Source organism: Scyliorhinus torazame, chromosome 28, assembly GCF_047496885.1.
Source record: "Scyliorhinus torazame isolate Kashiwa2021f chromosome 28, sScyTor2.1, whole genome shotgun sequence".
In the NCBI taxonomy this organism is placed as follows: domain Eukaryota; kingdom Metazoa; phylum Chordata; class Chondrichthyes; order Carcharhiniformes; family Scyliorhinidae; genus Scyliorhinus; species Scyliorhinus torazame.
In genome coordinates, this window is record NC_092734.1 from 20,100,349 (window position 1) to 20,118,690 (window position 18,342).

Genomic DNA, 18,342 nt, shown 5'->3' on the forward strand with positions numbered 1-18,342 from the left:
TCAAATATCTGGGCTCTTTAGCTGAAGTACTGGTCTTTGAATTAGATTGGGTTTTTTCCCCCTCCAATTCGTTTAAGGTTTTGATTCCTAACACGGTATGGTTACGCAGTTGCTGGTCACCCTCTGATGTTTTGTTGGAGTGGTTATTAATTATCTTGGCAGAGAGTATGAACATGCAAATGGAAAACAATCACAGAAATGTTTCCAGCTCAACGTTTAAACATCCGGCCCCTTCAACAATGGAAACCCAATTTGTGCCTCTCCAACCCAGAGAGGTGAGGTCGTCCACCCTCCTGAGATCAGTTAACTTAGGATCAGACCAGGGACCTCCTTCATTGCCCTGATTCAGCTGATCGCTGAATAATTGTAAAGATGCATTGGGTAGGGTGGGTGGGGCGCGGGGGTTGGTGTAAGCTGTCAAAAGAGTATCTGTATCAGCAGCTCCTTTCTGCCAAATCTTCAAGTGCAGATGCCAGCAACGTCAGCAAAGCTCTGGCTCCTTCGAGCTGCCGCTTGTGGCAAGTCTTGAAGTGCTGCTCTGCCCATTGATCAAAAATAATTGCTGGACGTATTTGAAATGCCTGCTGAGCCATCCTCTGTCACTTCTCCTACTCCATCCTGATTTCCAGTCTGCTTGTTCTCTGAACATATTACACAAGAAGTGCAATCTTAAAGGTTCTAAAAATGATCTCTGAATGAAGCTGAAATGAACTCCAGACATTTATGCAGGTTCCTGGGAGAAAGCCACAATCCTGAAGGTGGAGCAAGCATTTATAATGGTGTCATTAACACCGTGTGGAGGGTAGCATTCAAATGTTTCCGCCAACGTTATCGAGACCCATGATTGGATTTTCTCCCTTCTGTCTATTTGCTGTTTTGATAGCATGCACCTCTTTATTGCAGCATTAAAAGCTAACTATGGTTTCTTACTGTTCTGCATTGTTATAGTGTGGGAGCAACAATGTGGTGGTTGAACTAAAAAGTGCAGTGACATGGTATTATTTGAGCGCTGCTTAGCAGACCCAAATATGGATACTGTCTTTAATATACACTCTCTATCATTTCAAAAGCTTCATTCAGATTTCACAATGTTGTTTTTCAGGGATAGAACATCAGACACACACACTAAAGAAACAATCCACATGAAAATAAATGTAATTAAATCGTTAAGTATTTTAGGCATTTTTTGTTCAAGCAATCAGTGAACTCTACTTTTTAGCTTGGAGTTATGCTTTTAAAAATATTAACTAATTAAATGGAACCATTTCACTTCGCAATAATGTTGCACACTGCTTTGTATCAAATGTAACCACTTCCTCCATACCTAGTAATTGTTTTTCATTTAAACTTAAATTAAAGCAATAGATAGTGGCGTGTGAAAGACAGTGCAGACTATTAGATAAATGTAATAAACAGCAGGTGGTGCTGCTACTTAAGGAATAAGGTATGAGAGAAACCTATGTTTTTTTATATATACATTATACACAGTGTCACACTGTCTCACTCATACACACACTCGCTCTCTTTCACACACACAGACACAGGCATGTGTTCTTTGGCATTAGAGTAATTAGGCTGTTTATTTCCTTACCTCCTATTTATTCTCCACACGCGACAACAAGAAAATTCAGCTGCATTTGATCCTAAGCAGAGTATCAAAAATCTCAATGCATCCCATTTATACGTTTCTGAAGCCTCACAGTAACTTCTTTGCAGTGTTAATGTAAGCCTACTTGTACTAATGAAGATTATTATTAAAAAGGGGAGTGCAGCCTATGGTCCTCTGAGACTGTGGTGATATTTACATTTATTAATGTTAAAATTGCTAACCATAAGATATAGGAGCAGAATTAGACCATTCGGCCCATCGAGTCTGCTCCACCATTTGATCATGGCTGATATATAGGTAATTTGGACATTCTGAATTCTCCCTCAGTGTACCCGAAAGAGGTGCCGGAATATGGCGACGAGAGGATTTTCACAGTAACTTCATTGCAGTGTCAATATAAGCCTACTTGTGACAATAAAGATTATTTAAAAATGGGCCAAATGGTCTAATTCTGCAGCTCTATCTTATGGTCTATGGTCTTGTGGTGTCCCATTCAAATCAGATAGTTATCCACCAGTTATATTCCTTTTGTAAAGTCTGGAGGGTTATCAATTTTAACATAAAAGCAGTTTTAACACACCAGGGTGTGGCCAGTTCTGATTTCACACATATATAAATGCAACATTCCACCTACAACAACTATTAAGCACAACATCTAAATGATTGTAGCTGACCACATCCAGAGAGATCTTCACTAGCAGTGTTTTGCATTTTTCCCTTTTTGCCATCAATGAGACAAAGGCGTAAACTCCAAAATTGAGCAAGTTGGGAAATTTTAGTAACGACGCTGAAGAAACATGGTTTCTGATTCAAAAATACAAATATGTTCTCTTGTCTTATCTTTACAATTGCCAACCCGTCATTGCATAACTGAGACAAAAATGCACGGCAAGCACATCATTTGCCTCGCCGCGCGTAAATAGACAGCAGCCGTCTGGATCATTCTGGATCCTCAGTGAAACTGCCACCCTGCGAATTCTCAAACTAATGCTGTACATGTTTGACAACATGCAGATGAATCCAGGAGTTATCGGTGCGGGGGTTTGAATCTAAGCAGCAGCTGACGTTAGAATCAACCCCTACGGATTGCTCTAAGCTAGATTGGGGATTTGGCTGCCATTGTCCAAAGATTTCGGGAAGTGTCCTCATTAATGTGGAAGTGCAGTATTTTTTTTCAAAAAAGCCACTGGGTTACAATAAAAAGTGAAGTGATCTCAATAAGTTATTCTGACATTTTCTGATGCTTGACACTCTGTTCAATAAGATTTATAATAATGACCAGATGAAATGAATTAACTCTCTAATTACCCAGTAACAGGAGAAATCTAAAACACATTACATTTCTCGGGTTCAGAACTCCAGTCCTACAAGGATTTGATCTGAGTTTTTTCACAAATGTCTTATCAAAGTTGCAAAGTCATTAATGAGAAATGATAAATAGTGCAATATAGTTATTTTAACAAGTCATTCATGAGGAGATGCTCATGATTAAATACGGCAAAATACATTTTCTAGATATATTTAGTTGTATTATTGTTGCTCTCTCAAGCACTTCTCCAAATATTAAATTATCCCAAATGATTTGCTATTGTTCACACGGTGCTATTTATTACAATTACTATGCACATTAATGAAGCATACATGAGTCACACATTATTCTCACTCGGGCCCTGTTATTATAGTGCCAGAGCGTGCAGGAAAAGCACCTTAAGATTTGGCATCAATTGAACTGTAATTGATGTCACTATTTATTAATTTCAGCTAAAATTATTTGCTAGATGGACATGTTTTCCTTTCAGAAGTTACTTTTCGTTCAGTGTTCTCAATGCCATCAGCCGTTTGTTATCATGGAATCATAGAATTTACAGTGCAGAAGGAGGCCATTCGGCCCATTGAGTCTGCACCGGCCCTTACAAAGAGCACTCTGCTCAAACCCATGTATCTACCCTATCCCCGTAACCCAGTAACCCCCACTTAACCTTTTTGGACATCAAGGGCAATTTAGCATGGCCAATCCACCTAACCCGCACATCTTTGGACTGTGGGAGGAAACCGGAGGAAACCAACGCAGACACGGAGAGAACGTGCAGACTCCGCACAGACAGTGACCCAAGCCAGGAAACGAACTGGGACCCTGGATCTGTGAAACAAATGTGCTAAGCACTATGCTCCGTGCTGCCCAATCTTGCTTGTGTAATGGGAGGTAGGATGGAGAGGGGGTGGGGGCTTCGGGAGGGGTCTTGTGATTGAAACCTCAGTTCCAGAATTAGATCGGTGAGCAATGATGCTAGTATTAAAGGAGAGCAGTAACCCCGTTTATTTTCAGTGGGGTTTCTCCGACTATGATCAGTAGATTCTATTGCTGCCTCTGCACAAATTGAGCTTGTTATGATGATTGTAAGCACAAAGTTTAGACTGCAGAGTTTATGACTCAGTACTGGTTATTATTTTTAAGGTGGGGGCCATTGTGTGAAGCATGATATTGTTAAGCTCAATTCCGACCAGCAAACCAGAGGACAATGTTGTGGAACCCAGAAGGCTCATAGCTCGACTCATTTTCAATAGAAAATCATGCTGCTGCCTAGTTAACCATTCTGCAGGTAACAATGTTAATTCTGTAGTGTAGTGTTGAGAATTCAGCAATGGGAGCTGAAGTTAGCAAGAGAGAAGTTTGCACTGATGAGTAATTTCCTGTCAGCAAATCTCTTCAATCCTCAGTCCACCGTAGCACAGAACTGGAGGAAATAGATCGCAGGTTTAAAAAAAGTAGCATGAGAGTCATAAAAGTTCCAGCTGGGATATTCATTAATATATGGATCCAGATCACCTTTTGTAGGACCCATGAAGAACTCATCCTCTCAATGCGAGCGTAGTAAAGTAACACGCCATAGTCCCAGATGACCATAGGCTGCTTTCCCCTTTGAGGGGGAGAATTGATTGGTGGTGATTTAACCTGAGGATCATCACACCTCAGGCGAGAGGCAAGGTTGAGAAGAGTAACCTCAGCCAATACGGGAATTGAACCCACACTGCGGGCCTCATTTTGCATCACGAGCGAGCTGTCCAGCCAACTGAGTGACATAGAGTGGCCGATTCAAAAAACTTATAGATGATAGGACGATATCAAAGTGGGTGAGAGGAGGGGGAAAATGCATGGGTTTCTTTTTGAACATGATTTTATTCCTCGTTAAATGGTACATTATCTTAACAATAGAATTGGGGAAATCTGCTCTTTGGTCTCTGGTTTGACATCATTTACGTGGAAAACATCATATTGTTCAGATTGTTAAAAGATTACTGATGTGTAATTGTTATCAATTCAATTATAAGCATTAAAACCTTGCAACGCAGATACAAGGCAGCGGGTGTGTTATCTGTAATATTTGTACTAATGCAGATTGCTTCTGAGTGATTTGCCAGCATCCCAGATAATGAACGACAAGCACAGGTTCGGTCTAAGCCTGTTTGACTGTTATCTCATTGGAGATTATTAGTTCTGCGCCCCTATTTGCTGGTGACTATTGGTATCACTAGAATCGGATTATATATTTTAGTCAGCCTAGATTTGCCAGTGAAACTTGATCGAAGTATTTTTTTCTGAACAGAACTGGGGAAAATAAGTTGTAAAATGTTCCCAAAAATAATTTCTGACAATGCCGATGCTTGGCTTAGATTTGTTGTTAATGTATCTCCTCTTTCATAGTTGTCAGTAAAGGATGAAACTAAAGCAGGTCTACTAAGTGACTCAGTTGAAGCCCACAATTCCACAATCACATGGCGCTGCCAGAGCCTGCACCTGTTAGAGAAAAGACAGAATTCATGCTGCTTGTTAACAGGAACACAGGGGATGTTTACTTGCTCAGCGACCCTTCACTCAGTTGCCTATGTCTGCTGAATACAAGGAAGCAGGGAAGTGTTGACCAGTATAAGTTACATCAGGCACTAAGCTTGCCCATGAAGTACAGATACCAGTCCAGCCGCTCCGCTTTCAATGACCTCCATAGGTGCCTTTGGTCACATTCTGCAGGCAGTGCTGACAGCTGTGCATGACAGGATAGTTTGGGGTGCCTTTTTTTCTCCTTTCAAACATTACTTTAAAAAAACATACAGAAAAAACCCACAGAAAATCTGCCAAGTGGTGACAGGAGTGCAGTCCACCCAGAAATGATCCTTTTACTGTCCGATCTGAGACAAGTCTCCATTACATTGCAGCATTTAAACAAACCCAAATAAATACAATTAACTTTCAAGCTCCAAGAGCGCGCACACACACACACACACACAAGAACTCTTCTCAATAAAAACAGCCATTTGCAGAGCTTGAGTGTTTAATGCTCAGGATTTGTTGTGTGTTGATAGGCTGCGATTTGGATAGAATCAGTCCAATTTACTTCAGGTTGAAATGAGCAGAAATGTTTTGAATATGCATAAACCCAGCAGACAGCTGTTTGGCTATGCTCTTAAATTCTTCTTCAGCAATGAGGTATTTTTTTCAACATATCATGCAGAATTATCTCCAGTAGCTCCAGATTATATGCAAACTGCACTATGCACCTACAGGCACGCATCCACTATTGTGTGGGTCACTGTTTATAAGTAACACAAACGGATGAAGCCTATCTACATTTTCAGAAACACCCACTGATGTGCTGATTTAATATTCAGGAAATGTATGTTCAAATAAGTTATAAAATTACATTGCAAATGATGAATGAAAACATTTGTGGTTTCACAGTAGTATATCACAGCTTTTAAGATAGAGAATGTGCTTTTCCAGGTTTTGTGGATCACTGTCGGGAGGTTGGGGGTGGGTAGAGACTGTATCATCTTATCACCTGCCAGTAATAACAGTGGGAAGTCTGACTAAACATGTTCCAGAAAGTGTTTGAAAATTCCTGAGCCAAAACCCTGCTCTTTAGCGTTTCAAATCAGCCAATATCTCAGTCCACCCTGATTTAACAGCCCATGAATTATTTTCTTTTCGACTAACACTGTCGTCACTGCTGCAGCCCTCCAGAACCCTTGGCAAGGCGTTTTTTTCCTCTGTAAGCAGCGTATTATACTAGAATCTAATCTCTTGCTAATTGTGTTCTAGACAGTGTTATTGAATGCTGGTTGATGTGTTCGTCAGTGTCTGACAGCCACAATGAAATCGAGCTCTCCCGTAGATTCTGGCAGCATTTTTCAATTCTGTCAAAAATATTGGAGTAGTTGCAATATCTCAATTTATTCCAATGTGCACTTTAGAGAGAAGTATCTTCTTTTGTTGTTGCTGCTGTCATTGGGTTCAGTATTGAAGGCTGGGGGAGTATTCATATCATGGGTTCTATCTGTGTTCCTGCCGTATAAAATGCAGTAATTCTGCACAAACTGAAAGGGTTAATGGCATATAGCAGATGATAAATAGAAAGGCGCATGCAACAAACCCCAAAACCATGATGTTATGCGGCGGTTAATGTTATGTCTCAGTTTCCCACAGCACCTTATTTCCTGGACTCTGTGACTCCAATCATTGGAAACCACCTCTTCTGTTCCTCAACCTTTTCATTCCTCTTCCTGTGCCTTTGATCCACCTGCCCTTACCTGAACTGTCATTCTAGAAGATTCCTCATAAATTCCAGGTTTCCATTGTCTGTTGATAATCCTAGTTATAGTCCTCGCATAAGAGTCACTGAATTCACACCATAGCCCAATGTGCATCTGAAACATTAGTTCTTACCCTAATAAAACTATAACTACAGATTGTACAAAGCACAGCAGCGTCCTAACTCTGTACCTGTTTTAACGATTCCAGTTGAATTCCAATGATTCAATAAATATGTAAAAGAGGTGTCAGATGGTGTTAGAGTAACTGAAAATATGCTGTTTGCCCAACTGCATTTAAATCCCCAGGAACAGAATGACATACAAGATATCCAGGCACAATGTTGTGGGGGTTTTAACATTTTCAGACCAACAACATGCTGTTTAAGTGGTCCAAAAATTAATAGCGTTTCCATAATGGATTAAATACTTTAGTTAAACTTTGTCTACCTTTTTTAACAGCCATTGTTTGAAAGGCAGAGGGACGTACCCTGCAGTATTTTCTCTCACCCTGTGTGCTTTTCCCAGTACCGCACGTTGTACACACGTAGCTCCTTTGCCCACTGCTGATTGACAACAGGAGCCCATTTGTGAAAACTACACGCTCGGAATGACAATGTCTTTAACCCGATCGGTTTGATTTATTTTTTAATAAATTACTTCAGCACATTACATATATTAAATCTATACCGAGTATGGTTTACTTGTGTTTTTGGAGTGGTAGGTGGTGCCTTGTTTTCATAACTACACAAATGTAGGCTGCACTCACTCAGAGCTTTCCTTCTCTTTATGTTTGTGTGTGTATTGATTTAAATTTTCCTTTAATTATCTGTTTCACTGTCCTTACAGCACCATAGTCTGAATAATACTGAATAATACATAACCCTAGTTGTGATATCTAGGGCTTTAAACTCATTTTAATTATGCTTTTCCCATGTTATCCTTTTATTCTCAAATATTGTTAGTTACCTGTAATGGGGACCTTTAACTTTCATAATGAGTCACTTTCTGTTTAATATGCAATTTTAAAAATATTTCATTTTTATTTCATATCCGACGTAAAATGGCTCCTAATCTCCCATCTTCCATATGTTTGCAGTTCAAGATGAAAACCCATCAGCCCTGTCACCCAAAAAAAAGCAGCGAAATGGAGGTATGCGAAATTCACCCAACAGTTCACCCAAACTGATGAGGTAAGACAGCTTAAAGAACTCTTGTGTCTAAAGAGAGAGAGAGAGAGAGAGAGCGAGTGAGCGAGCAAGAGAGAAATCCTTAAAGGCTGAAGTATTTATTCTGTCAGCCTGTCAGCAGTTAATGATAGAGCTGAAAAATTTCTGTCATGAAAGAGGGTAGGAAAAGCTGTTAGAGAAAACGCAGCCTTTAAAGTCTCAGCTGTCACCTCAGCCTGTCCACATGTACTTCTTAAACAGCAATGGCACTAATGACAGCAGTAACCAATCAGAGAGACTCATACGGTTACTTTGCCTCAGGCTGTTCACCGTTTGCGCGAAGCCCTTCGAGTCCTGTTTTCTGTACTTTAGGCCATTGGTGAGAAATGGCGGCACAATGAAAAATGAACCCAAATTTTTTACATTCCTTTTATCTTGTCCATTTATATTAATTTGGCATTAATTGATTTTGACTTCGAGGAAAGAAAGAAAAGCTAATAATTGGTGGGGTAAGGTAGACTGGAGCGCTATGTTGGATACTGTGCTGCTCCTGTGTCAGGGATTAAATTGCGTACAATGTTAGACAAGTAAACAGCTTCATCCACTTAGCATATGAAACAATATTACACGAAGATTGCTTCAGGTTTACAGAAATTCCAAACATTTCACAGATGAGCAGAGGGTCCCTGTTTACCATGTAAAATATGCATTGGCTCTTTTGATCTGCTTGCAGTAATAATGCTAGGGAGCAAGTTCTGCTGTTCTTGTACGCTTCAAAGCTGTGCCGAAGTTTTGCTGCTGTGGGGTACTCCTTTATATTAGTGGCCCTTGGGTAGTGAAATGACAGGTCGTCTCTGCTTGGTGCAGCTTTTTCAACTCGTAGCCCTCAGCAAAACATAGAATTACTGAACACAGAGCCACCGAACCCTTCAGAAATCCTTTTCCTGCAGAAATATTATACCTTAAATATTACATATTTTGGAATTACAAGCTACATTTTATGGGCAATATTAAGTGCCGGTTTAAGTCAGCCTAAGGGATGCTTATTGCACAAGGGTGAATAAGCTGGTATGTATTGTATCAAATATGGTTTTTTGCAGGCGCACACGCCTCAAGGCCTTTGTAAATAAGTAATGATCAACAGTTTGGAAGTGGGTTTTGAAAAGCATGCCTTTGTCAGTTTGCATGATGGGAATGGAAAATTTCAAAGAGAAACCTACTTTCATTGCCTGGTGGAGAGGGACTGAGCAAGAATAATCATCCCCTGCTAGTGCTGTCTTTCTGGTTTAGCACAGGGCTAAAGAGCTGGCTTTTAAAGCAGACCAAGGCAGGCCAGCAGCACGGTTCAATTCCCATACCAGCCTCCCCGAACAGGCGCCGGAATGTGGCGACTAGGGGCTTTTCACAGTAACTTCATTTGAAGCCGACTTGTGACAATAAGCGATTTTCTTTTCATATCATTTTTCATTTCATTTCTAGTCAGCATCACATTGGAATTGCTAAACGCAGCTTGAACACCAAGCGTAGAACTGTTTGAGCCTTCAGTATAACAAGTTCTAACGAGTGCCAGTTTGACATTCTTTACATGAAATTAATACCATTCTGTTGGATTTCGGAGGGTCATTGGATACTTGCTTCTAATTGTAGCCGGCAAATGTTGGGTCTATTAATCACAACGCATTTGTTCAAATCCATCAGAACAGAGCATTACGGTGTAACAAATGTCGTAGTTATTCCCTGTGAGTAGCAGCGTTCAACAAGAGTTTGCCAGTGACAGGCTGCAATGAGTGACAGTTGGTGAAAGATAGCTGTCTTGGCGGAGCTTTATTGCGCCAGTCAAGGCAGTCAGCAAAGATTGAAGTGACAGAGGTCCATTGACTAAATCATGAAACACACAGAAGCGTCATGAAATATTCAGCCATGGTGTAAAATCACTAAATGGTTTCGCAGTTATTAGCACCTGCACTGACTGCATGCATCTAGGCGACGAACATTTTAATAGACAAATGTTTTGTCATGATGATTGTGAAGGACTGAGAGTGTGGAATGCAGAAAACGAGGGGGGAAATTAAATAAACGTGCGAGGTTTCGAGCAGGCATGACTGAAATGCCAAGCGAGAAGCAATATTTTGTCGGATGTGCAGAAAATCTATCCCCAGCAACATTACTGGATAGGATTGTGGTTTTGCTTCTGGCTGTTGCTCGTGAGGCAGCTTGGTTAGTGTGCACTCATAGTACATTACCCACAATTTCTACTTGCCGTTAAGCTGCATGGTTGCCCTTGCCAGTTGCAGATTTGACAACACATTCCTGGCTTGCTACAGGACACTATTTCCAGCGACATATTTATTAGTAAGTAACTATTTATAATAAAAGACACTAAAAAATCTGCATCAAAAATGTCCAAAATTTAAATAGAGCAAGAACAAAGTTTTATTATTTATTCGTGAGTTACTATCAAAATGCTTTCAAAGGAGGTTAATTTAAATCTACGCAGAGCAATTGAAATTTAACTCTTAAGCTTTTGTTTTTAATCCATTGAGGCTGTGATGGACAGTTTTGATCCTGCACCTCTGCAAAGGTGCTTTCACCCACTGACTAATGAATTCCATGTGGTAAATGTGCTCGAATGTCTACAGTGCCTTACCTCAAACTACGTGAAGCATCGCATTACACTGGGGAGCTATCAGCACTGAACACCACATTACACAAGAGGGGTCTGTGGTACAAACAGTACATTACACACAACAACCCCAGGGTCAGGAAAGGCTTCACAGTGTGAACCTCTCCAGGTGAAAGGGTTAAGCAGCCAGTCCTTTCCGTATTTAGTGAATATTCTTTTTTTTTTTTTAAAAAGAGGCAGAATTGCTGATGTCTGCTTGGACACTTTTCTAACATTTGCCCAATGTTTCATTCGCTAATAAATATAGCACCGGAATTGTAAGATTTACAGCTTTAGAATTTGAAAGCAATCTGGCTTCCTTAGAAATGTGTGATAATTTATTTCTCAGAAATAATTCAGAGTTTCAGGTGTCTGAGCAGGGTTGCTGCGTGTCATGGAAAATTTTGCAAGCATTTCTTAAGTGCAACTTATGTAGGTTGAGAAAAGGTAATGCCACAGGTGTAATTACCCCATAAGTGATGGAATTTGAAGTGATGGAAATTCTGGGAGAGTTTCAGCTAGGTCAGGATGAAAAGGGGTTTTTAAAGCTCTATTGCTGACTATTCAAGACAGAGACTTGGGATGACAGCTGCTGGCGAATGATGGATGTGCAGAATGCAGTGAAATGTTAGAAGTGCAGGCGTTGATGGCCAGGTGGCAGCTGCTGAAGACCACTTTTATACTCAGTGTTCTTCTGGAGAAAAATCATCTGCTCGCAATGGAGATGTAAATTAATCAATCTGCTCCGAGCTGACATCCTCTGAAAGTTTAATGGCTTCCAGTTTTCAAAAAGCAAAATATGATGGGGGTAAAATTGCTAAAATATATCAAGTGCACCCTGTTAAAGCTTTTATTGCACAGAGAACGGCATCGGAAGTTGTATGCGGTAAAAGCCTGTAATTGGCTTTTCATCTTCATGCCACTCAGCCAGCACGAAGCTCTGTCTCTATCTATTTCACCTCATTGCAGCAGTTAATGTCTGCCTTTTGATCATTTTTGGGGGGGAGGGGGTGGGGTAGGGAGGGTGTAGGTGGGGTGGTGGCTAGAATAAGTACTGTAGTAATGCGATTGCTTGTAAATTAAATAGCTCACGTTCACTAAGTGTGTTCCTGGCCAGCAGTAACTTGTCAACTGGTCAAAGCAGATTGAGCAAGGTGTCAGACTGATAAGACAACTCGTAGCCTTGATTCTCTTCTCTCCGCAGGCACGACCCCTTGTCAATTGCAGGAAATGATCAGATCGAGGAAATGGACGCCAGTGTGAAGAAATATGATTCCACTGGGATGTTTCACTGGTGCCCAGCCAAAGAAATGGAGAAGGTCATTCTGGTGGGTATCACAAGCTGGCAGTGACCTTGGATGGCGCAAGGTGACATGATTCTTCAATTACGTGTAACCGACGTTTCATTTAGTGGGATCTGACAACCATGTACGCTGTGCTTTTCAGTGTCTTATCAGAACAAAAGTGACATGTTGTTTTACAAACTGCCACCAACCGGCCCTGACCCTCATTAAGATCCACTGTCACCTGATCAAAACCATTGTTTGCTGATTTTAACTGACTTATCAGTATGATGAATCAGATTCTGCTTCATTGGGAACAAGTTCATGCCTTGCGAACAAAGCTGACCGCGCTCAGTTTGAGACACTGAAACAACATGCACCGGGCGTGGGTCATTTAGTTTGATATTAATCGGTTTCAGCTCGTTGTAGACAGCTCTTGAAATATTTGAACCATGCATATAAAATGAGAACTGCATATTTTCTATTTAATTGCAATCAGGCCAACAATCAGAGGGTGTATTCCTGCATTTAGATGCCTGGTTGCCTTATCAGCAGCCGGTCCTCAAAATGATGCTGCATTCATTGATTGCATAAATGCCACTTCTCATTTGTAAAATCACTGTGCTGATTTGTGGTAATGTGGCAGTCCTGCTTTGAATACATGCTAACCTGCACAGTCTCTGCTGGAGATCTGATTTCTTCACAGAGACCAGCTTCAGCGCCTGTTTGACAGGCAGTCCTGATGCAGCGAGGGAGCAACAGTCACCGGTTGTAGTAGTGTACCCAGTGCACCCCCTAGCACATTTGAGCGGATATATAGGATCCTGGCCAGCCATGTGATGCGATAAATGTCTCGACGTGTGAATCCACCTCGCAAGTGGTGAAATCACGAGTGAGCTCTGAGCGGCCTCACAAATGGAGATTTTTATTCCGACTCACTGTCAGCCGTGACACACTTTATAACACTGATGTGTTCTCATCTGTGAATAATGAATTCTTTGCAGTTTTGTTATCATTCCGTTCCAGTACTTCCCTGGCTCTCTCCTTATTCCGGAACAGTCAAATAATTCTCTGTCCGGGAGAGAACTGAGAAAAGGCACTGTCTATCTCCAAATGTTATTAACAATGTTTTCAGTGCTGTTTACTGTAAAGAACACAGTAAGATTTGTTTAAAGAAACTTTTATTAGATTTGTTAAAATAAACTTTAAAAAAAAAAATTTTAGAATACCCAATTCATTGTTTTTTCCAATTAAGGGTCAATATAGCGTGGCCAATCCACCCACCCTGCTCATCTTTGGGTTGTGGGGGGGGAAACCCACGCAAACACGGGGAAAATGTACAAATTCCACATGGACAGTGACCCAGAGCCGGGATCGAACCTGGGACCTCGCGCCGCGAGGCAGCAGGGCTAACCCACCTCGCCACCTTGCTGCCCATGTCAAAAGAAACTTGAAAACATAAGAATAATATTGAAATCTTTGAAATCCAATTGATACAAGAATGCGAGTGAAACAATTTGTTTTGTTTTGTTTCCTTCTCTCCCTATGGTTCAGCACATCTCAGCAGCACAAAGCTTGTTAGGTACAAATTTTACTCTGGATGCTTCTAGCCCATAATTCAGGAAGCGACAAACTTCTGGCCAACGTCTTTCCGTCCATCGTAGACAATTTACCGATTTTCAGACTTGGCGTGAAATTTTCATGCAGAAATTGTTGGGAAAGATCAGCAGTGTTGAGGGTGGTAATCACGGAGCAGGGGGCGGGTTATTGCTGGGGGAGGGCACTCCGTCAGGGGCAGGTTACTGCTGCTTCTGGTGGGCGGCAGTCAGTCAGGGGCACTTGGACTTGATTTAGCTGGCACAGCTGGTTGGCAATGGGGAGTCCTTTAGCACCTTATCCGAATGCCTATTCATCAGCAAGCATTGGCAGCACATTCAGATTTGAAAGGAATCATTCAGTTCTCCTCCCACTTAACACCCACAAACACATGCTTTCCAGCTGCAGGGTGACACTGGATGAGCTTCCCCTTCTTTATCCTAAACATACACGGGGAATTCTCCCTTTATCTCAACTATGGCTGTGATCGACAGGAAGTATGCGGTGACCCCAGGGGCGGAACTGTTAAGGGATCGTCGGAGGCTGCAGGCTGAGTTTGGGGTACTGTCCACGGGCAAGGCAGTGGAGCAGCGTAGAAAGACGAGGGGGACGCTGTATGAATGTGGAGAGAAGGCCAGCAGAAGGCTGGCACAGCAGTTGAGGAAGAGGGAGGCGGCCAGGGGAATTGGTAAGGTGGTCGACGGAGATGGGAACCTGGTAGGGGACTCGGTTGCGCTAAACAGGGCGTTTAGGGACTTTTATAGCGGACACTTATCACACGGGAACCCCCCCCCCCCCCACGGGGCCCGAGGAGATTAAACGCTTTCTGGACGGGTTGACTTTCCCAAGGGTGGGTAGGGAGCTGGTGGGCGAGTTGGGGGCTCCGATTAGGGCCAAAGAAATATCTGAGGGCTCGAAGGCGATGCAGTCGGGTAAAGGTCCGAATTTTACAGGAAATTTTCGGGGCTATTAGGGCCGTTGCTGGTTAAGGTTTTTAACGAGGCGAGGGATAGAGGGGTGCCGCCCCCGACGATGTCACAGGCCACCATCTCGTTAATATTGAAGTGGAACAAGAACCCGGAGCTATGGTGGGTCCTATAGGCTGATCTCGTTGCTTAATGTGGACGCTAAGTTGCTGGCCAAGGTATTGGCCTCCAATATTGAAGATTGTGTGCCGGAGGTGATTATGGAGGAGCAAACCAGATTTGTCAAGGGTAGGCAGTTGGTAGCCAATATAAGAAGGCTGCTTAATGTGATTATGATGCCCCCAAAGAGAAGGAACGTTGAGGTACTTGTGGCCATGGACGCGGAGAAGGCGTTTGACCGGGTAGAGTGGGACTACCTATGGGAGGTGCTGGGACGGTTTGGGTTTGGTAGGGGCTTTATCAACTGGGACAGGCTGTTGTACCAGGCCCCGGACGCCAGTATAAGGACAAATAAGACAACCTCGGACTATTTTAGGCTGCACCGGGGGACAAGATAGGGATGTCCCCTCTCCCCACTGCTGTTTGAATTAGCCATAGAGCCACTGGCAATTTCTCTGAGAGCTTCTAGGGGCTGGAAAGGGCTGGTTGGGGGAGGGGGGGGGGGGGGCGTGGAGCATTGGGTATCGCTGTATGCGGATGACTTACTCCTATATGTAGCAGATCCAGTGGCAAATTGAATATGACGAAGAGTGAGATGTTTGTAGTCCAGGCAAGAGGTCAGGAGGGCCAGCTGGGGGAGTTACTGTTCAGGTTAGTGGGAGACAATTTTAGATATCTGGGGATACAAGTGGCACGCGACTGGGGCCGGTTGCACAAGTTGAACTTGTCCCGGCTGGTTGAGCAGATGAGGGGCGAGTTTCGGAGATGGGATGCACTCCCGCTGTCACTGGCGGGGAGGGTGCAGTCGGTTAAGATGACGATATTGCTGAGATTTTTATTTGTGTTCCAATGCTTCCCAATTTTCATCCCGCGGTCCTTTTTTAAGAGGATCAACAAAATTATTTTGGGCTTTGGGCGGTTAAGTCCCCACCGGTGAGAAAAGTGATGCTCGAGAGGAATCGGGGGGAGGGAGGGCTGGCCGTGCCAAATTTTAGTAATTATTACTGGGCGGCCAATATTGCGATGATAAGTAAGTGGGTAGTGGGGACAGTGGTGGCTTGGGAGGTATGTTGGTGCAGTGGGTGCATCGGTTTGGTCCCCAATATGTGACAATCATTGGTTCGTTCCTGGGAGCCTAGATGGGGGATTTCGGGTATGGCAAAGGGCGGGAATTGAGAAGATGGGGGAGCTATTTCTGCAAGGGAGTTTCCCCAGCTTGAGGGCGCTGGAGGAGATGTTAGGGTTGGCAGCAGGGAATGATTTTAGATATCTACAGGTGCGGGACTTTCTGCGCAGGCAGGTATCATCCTTCCCACTCCTGCCACTAAGAGGGATTCAAGATAGGGTAGTGTCTAGGGGATGGGCGGGGGAGGGGAGCGTCTCGGACATCTACAGAGAATTAATGGGGGTGGAGGAGACGCATATAGAAGAGCTGAAATGTAAGTGGGAGGAGGAACTGGGGGGTGAGATGGAAGACGGCCTATGGGCAGAAGCGCTGAGCAATGTCAACGCAACCGCTACATGCGCAAGGCTCAGCTTGATCCAATTTAAGGTGGTGCACCGGGCGCACATGACAGCGGCCCAGATGAGTAGATTTTTTGGGGTGGAAGACAAGTGTGTCAGGTGTGCGGGTGGACCAGCGAACCATGTCCACATGTTCTGGACATGCCCAAAAATCAGGGTTTCGCGGATGTCATGTCCAGGATATTGAAGACAAGGGTGGAAATGAGTCCAGGGGTAGCGATCTTTGGGGTGGTGGAAGACCCGGGTGTCCAGGAGGAGAGAGAGGTGGATGTTCTGGCCTTTTCCTCCTTGGTAGCCCGGCGACGGATATTACGGGCTTGGAGTGAGTCTAGGCCTCCGAAGTCAGAGGCCTGATTAACCGACATGGCGAGCTTTCTCGGCCTGGAAAAGATCAAGTTCGCCTTGAGAGGGTCGGTGTCAGGGTTCGCCCGGAGGTGGCAACCATTCATTGACTTCTTTGCGGAGAATTAATCGTCAGCTGGGGGGGGGGTTAGGGTAGTATAGAGTAGGGGGTTAAATAGGTGGGTCTTGGAGGGACGGATGTCGGCGGTTGCTTTTTGATTACTGTTCTTTGTACCCTATTGTTTTTGTACTGTGGTTGTTTGTTATGCCAAAAATTGTTTGTTTAAAATAAAAACTATGACTGTGATCAGCTAGCTCAGCGTAGGCCAGAGATTTATACTAGTGATGTATATGAATCTGTTGCACAATAGAGAATGCCCTTACCTATTGGTCTCCATCAATACATTGATAGGGGATCAAAACGTTACGGATGCTGTTGATGTTCAGTAATCAGCTGTTCACTGATGCACCAATGTTACATTATCAAGAATATAACCAGAAGGACAAATGAACAATAGTTTCAAACGGAGAAGTAGTTTAAAACATTCAAAATGTCAATTTGAAAGTATTAATATCAGGGGTACTTAGCACCAATGCAAGTGATGCATGATATCATAGAACGTAATGTAGTCTGAAAGTAGTTTCATAGAAACAGAATGACATGGGTGCCATGAGCTAAACTATGGTAGCAAACTGTTCCCTCTGTGGTATTGTTGATACCCAACCATTAATCACCTTATTGGATTTCTGCTGTCCCTTTGAGCACTGATCTTTTATTCATTGTACAACATGTAATCTATCACAAATTGTTTTAAAAATGATTTTCTGATTATACTTTGCCAAATAGGACAAAGAAAGAAGAAAATTATAGTTTTGTAGGGAATACGGTCACAATTCTGTTCCTTATTTGTATTAATCTATGGACTTTTGTTATCACAATTGCTTGTCATTCAAAATGCTTGAGGTTTTCCTTTTCCCCTTTTCTCTCTCCCTCCAAAGACGATGTTTTTTCCGCTGGGCTGCAGTCAGTGGATCACACTGCAATTTCAGTAACTGACGGACACGGTTATGACACTGAACTTGGACAATGAATATCGGCAGGCTGCTTGATCATGGGGACTGTTACAACCCAGACCCCTGGCCTCACATATTGCCTCCGCGCCCGTATCTTTTGAGCAAAAATCAGGGCCCAGAAACCATCGGTATTGCCAATGGGAAAATGGCCAGTGCACCCACGTGACATTCTTTCGCCTGCTCTTTTCGTGAAGGCGTTAGACCATTTAAATTGAAATAGGCAATTATTTTTCTCTCCTTGACCCAGGGATGCGACCATAAATTTGTATTTTATCCTCTGCTGCCTAACTCAAATGCACACTTAACCCAGGTAAGGGAATGAACCTGGAATGTGCTGGTCTCTGTCAGCTGGACAAAGAGGAGTGGAGGCTTTCATCCCAGAGATTGATCAATCAATTTAAAAAGACTTCGGGGA

The 18,342-nt window shown here is 42.9% G+C and overlaps 1 protein-coding gene across 11 annotated transcripts in view; it reads left to right on the forward strand.

Annotated features, from left to right (window-relative positions):
* Positions 1-18,342, forward strand: part of kcnma1a (potassium large conductance calcium-activated channel, subfamily M, alpha member 1a) — a 1,078,085-nt gene that overhangs the window by 904,178 nt on the left and 155,565 nt on the right. For all 11 annotated transcript variants that reach the window (XM_072491599.1, XM_072491594.1, XM_072491595.1 and 8 more), the window contains 2 exons: positions 8,292-8,385; positions 12,228-12,351. In XM_072491599.1, coding sequence (XP_072347700.1) covers positions 8,292-8,385; positions 12,228-12,351 — 218 coding nt within the window. The remainder of the gene's footprint in view (positions 1-8,291; positions 8,386-12,227; positions 12,352-18,342) is intronic.